The sequence below is a fragment of the Molothrus ater genome, chromosome 14 (genome assembly GCF_012460135.2).
Source record: "Molothrus ater isolate BHLD 08-10-18 breed brown headed cowbird chromosome 14, BPBGC_Mater_1.1, whole genome shotgun sequence".
NCBI lineage: Eukaryota > Metazoa > Chordata > Aves > Passeriformes > Icteridae > Molothrus > Molothrus ater.
In genome coordinates this window covers 19,207,200-19,219,374 of record NC_050491.2, presented here as the reverse complement: position 1 = coordinate 19,219,374, position 12,175 = coordinate 19,207,200, and the positions used below count along the sequence as shown (strand labels likewise).

At 51.8% G+C, this 12,175-nt stretch overlaps 1 protein-coding gene across 4 annotated transcripts in view; it reads right to left on the bottom strand.

Annotated features, from left to right (window-relative positions):
* The window catches only part of MCF2 (MCF.2 cell line derived transforming sequence), a 52,208-nt gene that overhangs the window by 22,557 nt on the left and 17,476 nt on the right, over nucleotides 1–12,175 (bottom strand). For 3 of the 4 annotated variants that reach the window (XM_036401883.2, XM_036401884.2, XM_054516297.1), the window contains exons 5-10: nucleotides 6,374–6,493; nucleotides 5,640–5,756; nucleotides 4,816–4,965; nucleotides 2,118–2,242; nucleotides 1,542–1,656; nucleotides 1,062–1,181 (exon numbers count right to left, since the gene is read on the bottom strand). In XM_036401883.2, coding sequence (XP_036257776.1) covers nucleotides 1,062–1,181; nucleotides 1,542–1,656; nucleotides 2,118–2,242; nucleotides 4,816–4,965; nucleotides 5,640–5,756; nucleotides 6,374–6,493 — 747 coding nt within the window. Of the gene's footprint in view, nucleotides 1–1,061; nucleotides 1,182–1,541; nucleotides 1,657–2,117; nucleotides 2,243–4,815; nucleotides 4,966–5,639; nucleotides 5,757–6,373; nucleotides 6,494–10,765; nucleotides 11,026–12,175 lie in introns of those variants that run through there. The other variant, XM_036401885.2, reaches the window with a different exon arrangement.

The window sequence follows — 12,175 nt, the reverse complement described above, 5'->3', positions numbered from 1 at the left end:
CAGGAGTAGCCAGCAGGGGTGGCTTACACAGCAGAAAGTGGTACCCACCATCTGGGAGAAAAACCTTCCTAGCCATACAGAGGATGAAGCAGAAAACAGTATTTCACCAAAGCAGCACGGCTGTGAGTGCCTGCTGTCAGTGCATCTCTGCCCCTCCAGGAGCCACACCCTGAATACACTCAGCTGATTCCAGTTCAGGCCCACCGTGCTCCCAGGCATCAAAGGGAATTGCAGTAGTTAAGGTTTATCTTGATGCCAAGAACACAGGAGCTTTTCTGCACACCCCAGTCAGTGTACTGGTTCTGGTTTCTCCAGGGCTGGGAGGAACTGGGATGGCTTCCCTGCTGCTCCCTGCCTGCCTGGCTTTTTGATCCTCCTCCCTCTCTCCACAAACATGTCTTCCAAATGGCCAGCAAGCCTCAGACCGTTCTCTAAACTCTTCTCTTCTGTGACCAGACCCCTCAGGATTTCTCTGCTGACCCTGGCCCAGGTGCCCAGCACATCCCCTTGCAAAGGTCACAGCCTTAGCTGGGCTCCTGTGAATCATTTCTCTTCGCTCTTGTTTCCCCTACATCTCTTAGTCTTCCCCCATGTGCTATGTTCAACTCACAGACATGGCAGGATACAACTTTTTTGCAACTCCATGTGCCTGGTAACAAGTTTCTGCCTATTAGCATAGCTAAAGCACTTAAAATATAAATAATTCTCCTTCCAGCTCATTAAATCCCACGCCTCCCCCATGTTCAGACATTTATCTGTTCTGGATCTTCACGGTGGCTCAGCAATTTATTTTAACTCTGATAATTAAACAGCCTGTTTCTGGCTTTCAGAGTGATCACAGCCTTGCTGCTCAGAGCAGAGACATGAAATCAATCCTTCATGCAGCACTCACCAACAAATTACAGAGCCAGGTGATTTCACAAAGACCTACCACAAATACAGAGTGTGGCTCCTGTGTTTCGTGGGTGCTGCTTCTGTGCAAGGCCACCTCACCTGAGCCATGTTATCACCTCCCCTGAGCCACGTTATCACCTCCCCTGAGCCATGTTAGGCCACCTCACCTGAGCCAGGCCATCCAAGTGCTCCAGCTCCTTGAGCCTCTGCTTCACCTGGGGGATGCTGTCGCCGGTGTCGGGCAGCTCCGCCTGCTGCCCCATTAAAAATTCAATGGCACTCTTGACCTGGACACAGAGAAGAAAATTGCTGCAAAAGGATACAAAGCACAGGCAGGAAAGCAGTCTGAGCCCAAAATTAATCACACTTGAGCTACGATTGCTAAATCCAATAACACAACTAGTGTCCAAGAACTAATTTGTAAATTGAAAGATGCTTCCATCAGCAGAATCCACGCGACTGCAGGGCAGTGGTACCTAAATTAGCTCTCAGGGAGGAAGCACAGCCGTCTCCCCAGGCTAGCCAGCCCTGCCACAGTCAAGGAACAGCAGCATAAATTAAACACTCTCAAAAGAAAAAGTATAACAACTTCTATCCAACAGATCTCCACCTCTCCCTTCTGCCAATGGGAGCACATCTGATCCTACCTCTTGAAAACTTTGCTCAAACTTCCAGAGTTGTAAATATTGTTCCATTTTTAACTGGTGCTTTTCCCAGAAGCCATCAAAAGCAGTCTCCATCTCACGCAGCTGACCAAGCAACCTTGGGCACAGAGAAAGGACAAGACTGGGACAATTTGCAAAGAGGGGACAGAGATGGACAAGACCCAGAGATAACTTACACAGGGACCCAAGGTCTCAGAAGAAGTCAACAGACATATACACGTGGCTTGAGATGATCCCAGGGAGGGATTTAATGAAACCAGCACTGCAGAGCAGTGTGATCACACATCTGTGGGAAGCAGTTGTTGCTATCTACATTTATCTGGGTGAAACCTGGGGGCCTGGCAGGGAAGAGCCCTGCATGTGCTCCACAGCCTCATCACAACAGTGGGGACAACGATCAGAGCAAGTCAACATCATGAGAGAAGTCACCCAGCAACCTGATGGAGCAAAATTCGGGTATCTTTGTCTTTGACAGGTGACCTAAAGAACACATCCACGCCTCAATAATTTGAGTGTTTCCACTGAAAATCAGGGGATTTAGGAACACAGTGCACTCACCGATTCACCGTCTCCCAGTCCCCAGGCCTCTCCTGCTGCTGGTCCTGACTGCATTCCCCTGAGTCTGGCTCTTCAAAACTGCTCAAAAGCAACTTCCCCTCTTTTGTGACTGCCGTGATCTCCTCCTGTATAACACAAAACATTTCTCATTCAGGCTGCTTATTGTGAGGTAAGGATGAGGCATTTTGTGTTTCTCCTGCCTTAGTTTCCCTGTGTGAAACAAAGCAGCAACACCCAACAGACCAAAGCACTCCCAGCAGATGTCTCAGTCCTCTTCACACGGAATTAACCCCAGGAGCTGCACGAGGCTGAGCCATGGACAGGGCACCAGGCTGGGTGGAAAGTGCCACACATGAATTCAGCAGGCCACAAAATGATTCAGGAGGCCAGCACAGCCCCAGCTCTCTCCTGGTGAGCAGTGGTGCTGGTGTGAGACACCTGTCCACAAGTTCATGTCTTCAAGCAGGGTTTTCCACAGCTTGAAGGCTGTGCTTCTCCATCAAGGTCAGCAGAGGAGGTTGTAAGAGGAGCATCCCATGGAGGAACAAAGCCAGGACTTTGCTGTGAGCCCACACAGCAGCACTCAGTACAACCCCTACATCTGAAGCCAACACACCCAATACATCCTCTCTTGGGGAAATTTAAACCCTTGGGGTCCTCATCAGCACCAGCTGAGGTGCTCTGTGCTGGCTGGGCTCAGCCCCAAAGCAAACATGTGCATTGAGTCAACTATTTTCAGGACAAAGAGGCCAAAGACAGAAGTGAGGAGGGAGAAAACACATGTGGCTGAGGAGCTGAGGTGGCAGAGGCCCTGAAGGAGTGACCTGTCTGTGGTTCCATTGCAGAGCCTGGCCCTGGAGGGGTGAGAGCCCTCCCAGGAGATGGCCAGGTCTCTACTGCAAGAGAAACAATGGCAAAATCTCTTCAGGGAGAGGATTCAGAAAGCCCAGACTGGGTTCAGTGTCTGCCTGCCCCAGAGAGCTCACAGCAGCCCAAACACAGCATCAGCCCCAGGAGCAGGACACAGCTGCAGGAGCCTCCCCTGTCCCAGTGTGCAGTGCCAGCCCTGTCACTGAAACACCCTGGGGATGAACACAAGGCAAACCCCATCTCCTGGCACTGCCCAGGCAGGAGACTCAGCAGAGCAATGGTGCAGCATGTTTCAGACTGCAGGGGGCTGTTATTTATCTCTTACCCCTCGCTCTGCACAGAGCCATGGTCCTCCTTTGATTCAAAGCCATTCATTATCCATAAAGCAAAGTGGCCTGACTGTCAAACAGGTGGTGTCTTGACTTCTTCTGTTCAGTATATCAGTGGGGTTAATTTCTTGGTTAGGCTGTTTAATTAATTTCTGTCATTTTTTCATTGTGCTTGATGCCAGTTTCTGCGCAGCATCACAGCTACATAAATTATTCTGATTTATTGAGTATTTGAATTCAGGAATCAACTGTACCAGTCCTGGGGTTGTCATGAGAGAGACACGGACCCCATGTCTTGCTGTCACCACAATCTGTGCACAGTTTCTCATCTGCTTTTGTGTTTCATGGTCTTAGAAGGAACAAAAGAAAAAAGCCAGCAGACCTCACTTCAGACAAAAGCCAATGAGTGATTTTGATATTTGAAATTAATAGATGAGGAATTAAAAGCAACAGATGGCTTGTACTGAGTGCTGCTGTGCTTTCTACGCAAATGAAAACATGTGATGTGTTTTATTTCTCCAGAGAGTGGGCACTGCTGGCTGGTTTTACACTGTGACCCACCCTGTGGAGCTGGTATCTGCACCCTGCACTGTGGCCACAGTCCTGAGCACAAAGCTGAAGCCACTGAGTCATGTTGCAATACATGTAGCTGCTATTTCATTTTACTCTCTTCATTTTCAAAGAGATGGAGGCCCATTGACAGTATCTATAATGATACTTTCTAAACATGCACACATGTATTATGCCTACACACAGCACAACTTGGATGATATTTTCAGTATTTCTTAGAGGCATCTTTCTGGGAACTCGCTGTCACATGAATGACAAATGATTATAAATTAAAATAGATTCAATTCTTTGACTTAGGTAAATGAAACCTGTCACAAAGCAAAGGAGCTCATTCTTCAGCCCCACAGAACAACTATGAACACAGTGATTGCTTCTGAAGGAAGGGTTTGGGGCCTGTGCTGCTCCCTGGAAGGTGCAGGAGCACCAAAGACAACAGGCTGATAAAGCAGCAGCTGGCTGCACAGAACCTTCCATTGACCCCTAGGATAATATTAATCACAAATCCCCTGAGCCACACCCTGAGCTGGCAGTGCCCTGTGCCATACCCTGAGCCATACCCTGTGCCATACCCTGAGCTGGCAGTGCCCTGTGCCATACCCTGTGCCATACCTTCAGCTGGCAGTGCCCTGTGCCGTACCCCGAGCTGGCAGTGCCCTGAGCCATACCCTGAGCTGGCAGTGCCCTGAGCCATACCCTGAGCCATACCCTGAGCCACACCCCGAGCTGGCAGTGCCCTGTGCCATACCCTGAGCCATACCCTGTGCCATACCCTGAGCTGGCAGTGCCCTGTGCCATACCCTGTGCCACACCCCGAGCTGGCAGTGCCCTGTGCCATACCCTGAGCCATACCCTGAGCCACACCCCGAGCTGGCAGTGCCCTGTGCCATACCCTGTGCCACACCCCGAGCTGGCAGTGCCCTGTGCCGTACCTTCAGCTGCAGGTACCTCTCGGTGCGCACGGCCAGCAGGCGCTCGATGCAGAACATGTCCTCGGGCAGCTCCGCCTCCGCCAGCTCCGTGCCGAAGCACTGCAACATCTGGGCAATGTCCTTCACAGTCAGGGCAAAGCTCTCTATGGCCTGCAGGGACACAGCGGCTGCAATCGGCCCGGGGGTCACCACCATCCTGCAGCTCCTCAGGGGCACCCCAAGAGCCAGGGCTGGGCTGGGCCGGGGCAGCCCAACAGCTGAGACGGCTGGGTGGGATGTGCAGGCACACAGGGAGAACATCCCACTGGGAACCCAACCTGCCATCACCTGGGACACAGCATCCCCGGGAAACTGAGTGCACAGGAAGCACAAGGACACACAGCAAGGCACAACGCCTGATTCCTGGCAATATGAAAGTTCTTGCAAAGGGAAAGAAACAAACCGAACTGGAAATTCTCTGAATTCTCTGCATTTGGTCAGTATGCAGTAGGCAGTCTCATTACCCTGCTTCCCAAACACAGTTCTGATATTAATCACATTAAGCAACCATTATTAACAAAAAAGCCTATTTGGTATCTCCCATTAAGGGAACTCTAATAAAGATTTTAAAGACAGATCTTTCGGGAGCAGTTTCTATAGGAGCCTGAGGGAGCCAATCCTGCAAACCCATCAAAGCCTCACACCCCTTGGCTCCTGTGCACGTGTGATCTGGGAGGTGCAGTGGCTCTGGGGGCTCCTTTCAGCCCCCCAGTGCTCAGTGCCTGACTGCAGACGTTCCCCAGGGAGCCCCAGCTGGCTGAGCACCCGTGGCCAGCCCCACTCACCGTCCTGAAGATGACCCACTCGCTGTGGCAGTACTCCAGGGTGCCCCCCAGCTCGGGGGTCAGCTGCTGCTCCTCGATGTACGTCAGCAGGTCACTGACCGAGCTCAGCATCACCACCTGCACACACACACAGGGCCTGTGTCACCTGGGCCACCCTCCTGCCCCACACCGACCCCCTGAGCTCACTGACCGAGCTCAGCATCACCACCTGCACACACAGAGCCTGTGTGACCCCTGGGTCACCCTCTTGCCCCATCACTGACCGAGCTCAGCGTCACTACCTGCACACACACACACACACACACAGGGGCTGTGTGACCCCTGAGCCACCCTCCTGCCCCACACTGACCCCCTGAGCTCAGCATCACCACCTGCACACACACACACAGAGCCCTGGGTCACCCTCCTGCCCTACACCGACCCCTGATGCACCTCAAACTCTGCTCTACATCCTGTTCTGGAGCAGGGCTTCCTTCTTACACTTATGGCTTAACACAGCTCTGTCCCAGGCTCTGAGCACACACACAGCCATGCCCAGGCTGCTCTGGGCACACACAGCAGTGCCCAGGCTGCTCTGGGCACACACACAGCCATGCCCAGGCTGCTCTGGGCACACACACAGCCATGCCCAGGCCTCTCTGGGCACACACAGCCATGCCCAGGCCTCTCTGGGCACACACAGCCATGCCCAGGCTGCTCTGGGCACACACAGCCATGCCCAGGCTGCTCCATACCGGTAACTTGAGCAGGAAATCCTCCTGGCTGAAGCGGAAGCCGATGTCGGTGAAGGTGCGCTGGAAGAAGCCCGTGGGCCGCAGGACCATCACCAAGTGCAGGTTCCCTGGGAAGGATGCCTGCAAGGAAACACAGACAGCATTCACCCTGGGCAGTGGCAGCTCCAGCAGCAGCTCCCAACGCACTGAAAGCAGGGGGATCGTTCAGTTTTAGGGGGGCTTTCTTATTTTCAAAACAGGAGGGTGTGGCATTCACGTTTTCTGAAAAACCCCTTCGCCCAGGATTTTTCCCCTGGGAAGCTGAGAAGCCTCAGAGAAAAAGGAAAACAATAATTCTCTCATTTGCTTCTCCTGTGTTGTGCTCATGCGGAATGTATTTGGGGATTGTTTACCCACAGGTGATTGTTCCATTGGATTCTGCTGGGAGTTGTTTTCACTCTTTGGCCAATTGGTGCCAAGCTGTGTTGGGAGAGAGTCGGGAGTTTTCATTATTATCTTTTTAGCATTCTGTAAGTATCTTGCCTGTATTCTTTACTATAGTTTAGTATAGCATTCTTTAATACAATATAGTATCATGAAATAATAAATTAGCCTTCTGAGAACATGGAGTCAGATTCATCATTCCCTCCTTCATTGGGGCACCCCGCAAATACAACAGGAGGGAGATGCTGGGGGTGGTTCAGAGATATGGGATGGAACTGCAGCAGGGCTGTCCAGCCCCACCTCCCCTTGGAGCAGGCAGGAGGTCAGCCCTGCTCCTCAGAGGCACACTTGTTATAAACTTTAATAATGCAGATTCTGTTCATCATTATAACTTGGGGAATGAAATTACAACTTAGCAGGGAGCAGAGGGCTGGAACACTGAGAGGAATGACAGATTGAGGAAGCAAAATTTATTGCCAAACTTTCTAATCATCCCATAACTGCATGAAGCACACTCGTCTTGTCCTTGGTAATTACCAGGCAACATTTAATTTGTGGCAAGAATTTGGAATTTCCTGTCTACACTGCTGGAGCCTTTTTTCAAGCATATGGTTAGCAGGTGCATTTTTAAATAGATCTGTGAAAAGGGTTCTTGAGAATGAAAAAGAATTTTTAAGAAAGTAGAAGTTGCATCATTAAATTATGGATAAGCACATGATGTAAAGCCTTCAGTTAATTAAGACAATATTTGCTCTGAGATCTTGCCAGGCCAGGTCACATTTCTCTCCTCCTTATAGCATCCTCCTCCATGAAACATGATAGTAACCTCTATGCCAAGGGTGAGAATAATGAACGTGTTTGGGTACTTTGCACTGCAGGGCACTTCATCCATGCCCTCAAAACAAAGATCATCCCACAAACATGCATTAGTGCTGTTTGAAACAGGATTTACACGAGCTCTGGCATCCCTGAGCTGCACTGTCACTCATTTGCTCTGTTTTCTTGGGTAGGAAGGGGCAGGTTGTGGCTTCCACTGCCCACAGCTTCCCTTAGAAATGGACAGTGAGTTTTAGGATCATATAAGCCACATAAATCCAATATATTGATCTGCTGTTATTTTAAGTACGAGCGGAAAAAAAAAGGTTGTGAATGAAATGACAAACTCATACCCTTTGGAAGTCAACAAGAGTGGTGCCAGGGACAAAGACTTGGCACTGGAAACAACAGCAAACCATTAAATAACAGGGGCATTGGTGCTGGCTCCAGGCCCTGGTGCTGTGCTCCTGCTCCAGCCCTGGGCAGCATAGAATGCCTCCTCTGTGAACCCTGGGCTCCTACCTTGGCCCTGCCCTGGAAAACGCTGCAGGAATGTCTTTGAGCACAGAAATTCATCCTCCCTCACCCTGACATCATTACTCCCTTCATCCCCTGGCCCTTCAGCCCTGCTGCCACTTGGAGCTTCAGCCTCCCCTACTCCTTCAAGTCCTTTTGAACAGGCACCCTCTGGGTGCAGAGCAATCTCCCTGGAGCAACAGCCTGGGTGTCCAAACCTGGGTGTCCAAACCCAGCTCCCCATGGGAAACCTGCAGGCTTTGAATGTCAGCCCCAGGAGCCCCTGGGCAGGACAGGAAAGGGGAGCAGAGGCAGGAGAAAACGCAGCTCACAGGGACCAGAGGGAGCAGCCTGGCTGGGAGCAGGGATGGCCCTGGACACCTCTGGCTGCAGGATGCCAAGGTGTCCCACACCAGGAGAGCACAGCACTGTCCCCCTCCACCCCAGGGACACCTCTGGCTGCAGGACACCTCTGCTGCAGGATGCCAAGGTGTCCCACACCACAGACACACCAGGAGAGCACAGCACTGTCCTCCTTCACCCCAGGGACAGCCATACACACACCATTGTATCCCTCCTGCTCCTTGGTATTTCACCTCAAAAGTGAAATGCCTGAGTTTCACCCTGAGTTTCCAGGGCAGATGATTGGATTTCCATTCAGTTTAGAAAGCGTCTGGGGATTTTTCAGCTGATCTTATACATACAGGATCAAGGTCAGCACTTAGGAGTAGCTACAAAACAGGAAGCACAGATTTGCAAATGACACCTAACGTATTCCAAGCATGGGAAAAAATGAACATGACAAGAAATAAGCTTGTAAGAAAGACAGACACCCACAAACCATGTCCTGTGCCCTCTTAGAGACTTAAGGGAAAGGATGAAATGTTAGGAGAAAAAAAACCCCACATAGACCAGTAATTCCTCAATATAACATTACTGTAAGGATTGTATTTTTTTAGTTAATGTAACAATTTTAGTTTTTCTCAGAGCTGAAGTGTAGATAAGTTTCCTAAAAACTGATCTCTAATGATACTGAAAATACTGCTGCAAAAGACCCTTCCCCACAATATATTAAAGAAAGCAAAGACAAAAGGATATTTAACATTGCCTCATGCTTTACGTTATCATTTGTAAATCTAAAAAGAATCCTGTGCACTTGATAAGCCTGGGGTTATGTAACAAAACACCTAAAGAACCCTCTAAAGCCTCTGCCCTCTGCAGCTCACCAGGAAAGGCAGAAAACCCCCAGCACAGTCCCCCTAAAGCAGGCAGCTGGCAGCACTTCACTGCTGTTACCTGTCCCACTGACCACAGGCTGCTCACCACATCCCTCCTTCCCAGGACAGACACGGACACCTTCAGGCCACTTCAGCAACTTTTTAAATGCACATTTAACTAGAACCAACAGAGAGCCCTGATTTAATCAATACAGACAAACTGGGCTAATAAAGCACAAGAAAGGACGTGCACTGAGAGGTTACTGGATATCTCACTCTGACACATTTAGTGGTATTTCAACATTTCCGCCCAGTTCAGGAACTCTGTTTTCAGACACTATTCTCCCCTGCAGTTCACTGGGGTATCCATGAGGCTGGAAATCAATATATAAAAAAATAAATTTTAAACCCAAAGTATTATCTGCCAATAAGTTTCTTTCTGAGCTCTGCAGAGTCCAGGAGTCCTTCTACAGGTACTGAACTCGATGACTTTCTGCTGCCCCTTGAAGGAAAAGCCATGCAACAAAATGCCAGGTGCTGCTAATCCGAGCCTTTAACTTCCCCCGGAGCCAGAGCCAAACTCCCAAGCGCTCTGCTGCCTTTGCTGCAGCCGGCGGCACGACTGACCCGAGGATGCTGTCAGCACCACCGGGCACGGATCCGTGCGGGGCCGCTCCGTGCCGCGGCTTCTCCTGCCCTGGAGGGGCAATGACAGAGCCGTTCCTGCGGGCGGGGAGCCAGGGCAGCAGCGCTGCGGGCAGCGGGGCCGGCGGTACCCGGGGAACCCGGTGATAGCCGGTGGTACCAGCGGTACCCACTGATACCCGGGGAACCCGGTGGTACCAGCGGTACCCACTGATACCCGGGGAACCCGGTGATACCCGGCGGTACCCACTGATACCCGGGGAACCCGGTGATACCCAGCGGTACCCACTGATACCCGGGGAACCCGGTGATACCCGGCGGTACCTGGCGGTACCCACTGATACCCGGCGGTACCAGCGGTACCCAGTGATAGCCGGCGGTGCCAGCGGGCCCCAGCAGTACCAGCGATACCCAGCGGTACCAGCGGTACCCAGTGATACCCGGCGGTACCAGCGGCCCCCAGCAGTACCAGCGGTACCCAGTGATACCCGGCGGTACCAGCGGTACCCAGTGACACCCGGCGGTACCAGCGGCCCCCAGCAGTACCAGCGATACCCAGCGGTACCCAGCGATACCAGCGATACCCAGCGGTGCCCAGCGCCGGCCGCTCCCGCACGGAGGGTGCTGCCGCTGGCTCCCCCCGCGCCGCCGGAGCCCGAGCGCTGCGGGCCGTGCCGCGGCTGCCCGGCCTCCCCCGCTGTCTCGCTGTCCCCCTGTCCCCGTGTCCCCCTGTCCCCGTGTCCCGCTGTCCGCAGCACGGCGGCCCGAGCCTTACCGCATCCCGGGCGGGCCGCCCGCCCCGCCGCGGGCCCGCCTCCGCCATGGCCCCGCAGGGATGCGGGGATGCTGCGGGAAGGGATGCAGGGATGCAGGGATGCTGCGGGGATGCTGCGGGGATGCTGCGGGGCCCTGCCCGGCTCTCCCCGCTGCCGGGGCCGGCACGCAGCTGCTCGGTTCGGCTCGGTTCGGCTCGGTTCGGGCAGGCAGCAGCCCTGCCGGCTCCCGGCTGGCAGCCCCGCTCTCCTCCCCAGCGCCGGCTTTGCTTTTAAGGTGGAATGCCAAAAATCATGCTGCAGCCGCTCTTTGCTGCGAGGACTGGGCTCCCAGCTAGGAGCTCTCACCCTTCCCTTTCCCCCGCCGCTATCTCCAAGGTGCCTTTCCAGCTGCTCTGGGTTCTGGGGCTGAACCAAGGAAAGATGCTCCGGCCAAAACCCGAGGCTTGCCCGGCATCACTTCCCACAGCACTGCTAGCCTGCTCTGCCCAGGCAGTTAGAGACATACAGAAAGAGTTAAAACAAAAATCTGTGCAGTGTGATAGAAAAATTTTCAAGATCAGATGCACAACCGCAGAGCTGCACTTGCATATACATATGCTGGAAAAAATAGGACACAGTCTGTGATTTAAATTCAGCTTCATGGCACTCCTTTACTCCAAAATTGTACAAAGATCAGAAAAAGATTTTTTTTAAATTGCATCAGGGCTTATGATGCGTGACTGGGAAAAAAATCAAGATTTAAATTTTTGTCCTTACACCTCCTGGACACAGCCACAGCCATTTAGGACCTGACTGGTTTTTAAGATCATATTCCCAAGTCTTAAGATTTAGTGGGCACAGGTTTCCTGCATCCCTCTTTGCACAGAGCACCTCCCAGTCTTTGCATGGACAGCCCTGATCCTGCAGGCAAAGTCACCTCTCCACATGGACACATGGCACAAACAGGGTGCCTGCTCAAATAATTCCATTTTCTTATTAAACACAAAATGAATGACACTTCTGTAGAAGCTACAAATTAGGACAGGATTTTTTCCCATTTGACACTTCCAGACTATGCAAAGCAAGTCCTTCATCCTTAAAGGATGCTCTTGGTATTAGCACCTGTTCAAATGCTGGCAGCAGAACTGAATTTTGATGATCACTTTAAAGAACTACTTTCTAAATGCTGCTTCTTCTCTAGTGGTATGGTAACCACACCTGCAAGTTCAGATTCTAACATTCAGAAAAATAAGAACGGAAAATACTCTTAGTGGGATCTCATTCACACTGCAAAAAGGGAGCCCTCTCTGCCTCCTGGGGATGCTGACCAGCAAACTGCCAGCAAAGCCAGGTATTTTTAACACCAACTTCAGCTGTAGCAGCATTAACCATTTAAAATACCATAAATCTAACTTTATCAGAACCAGGCA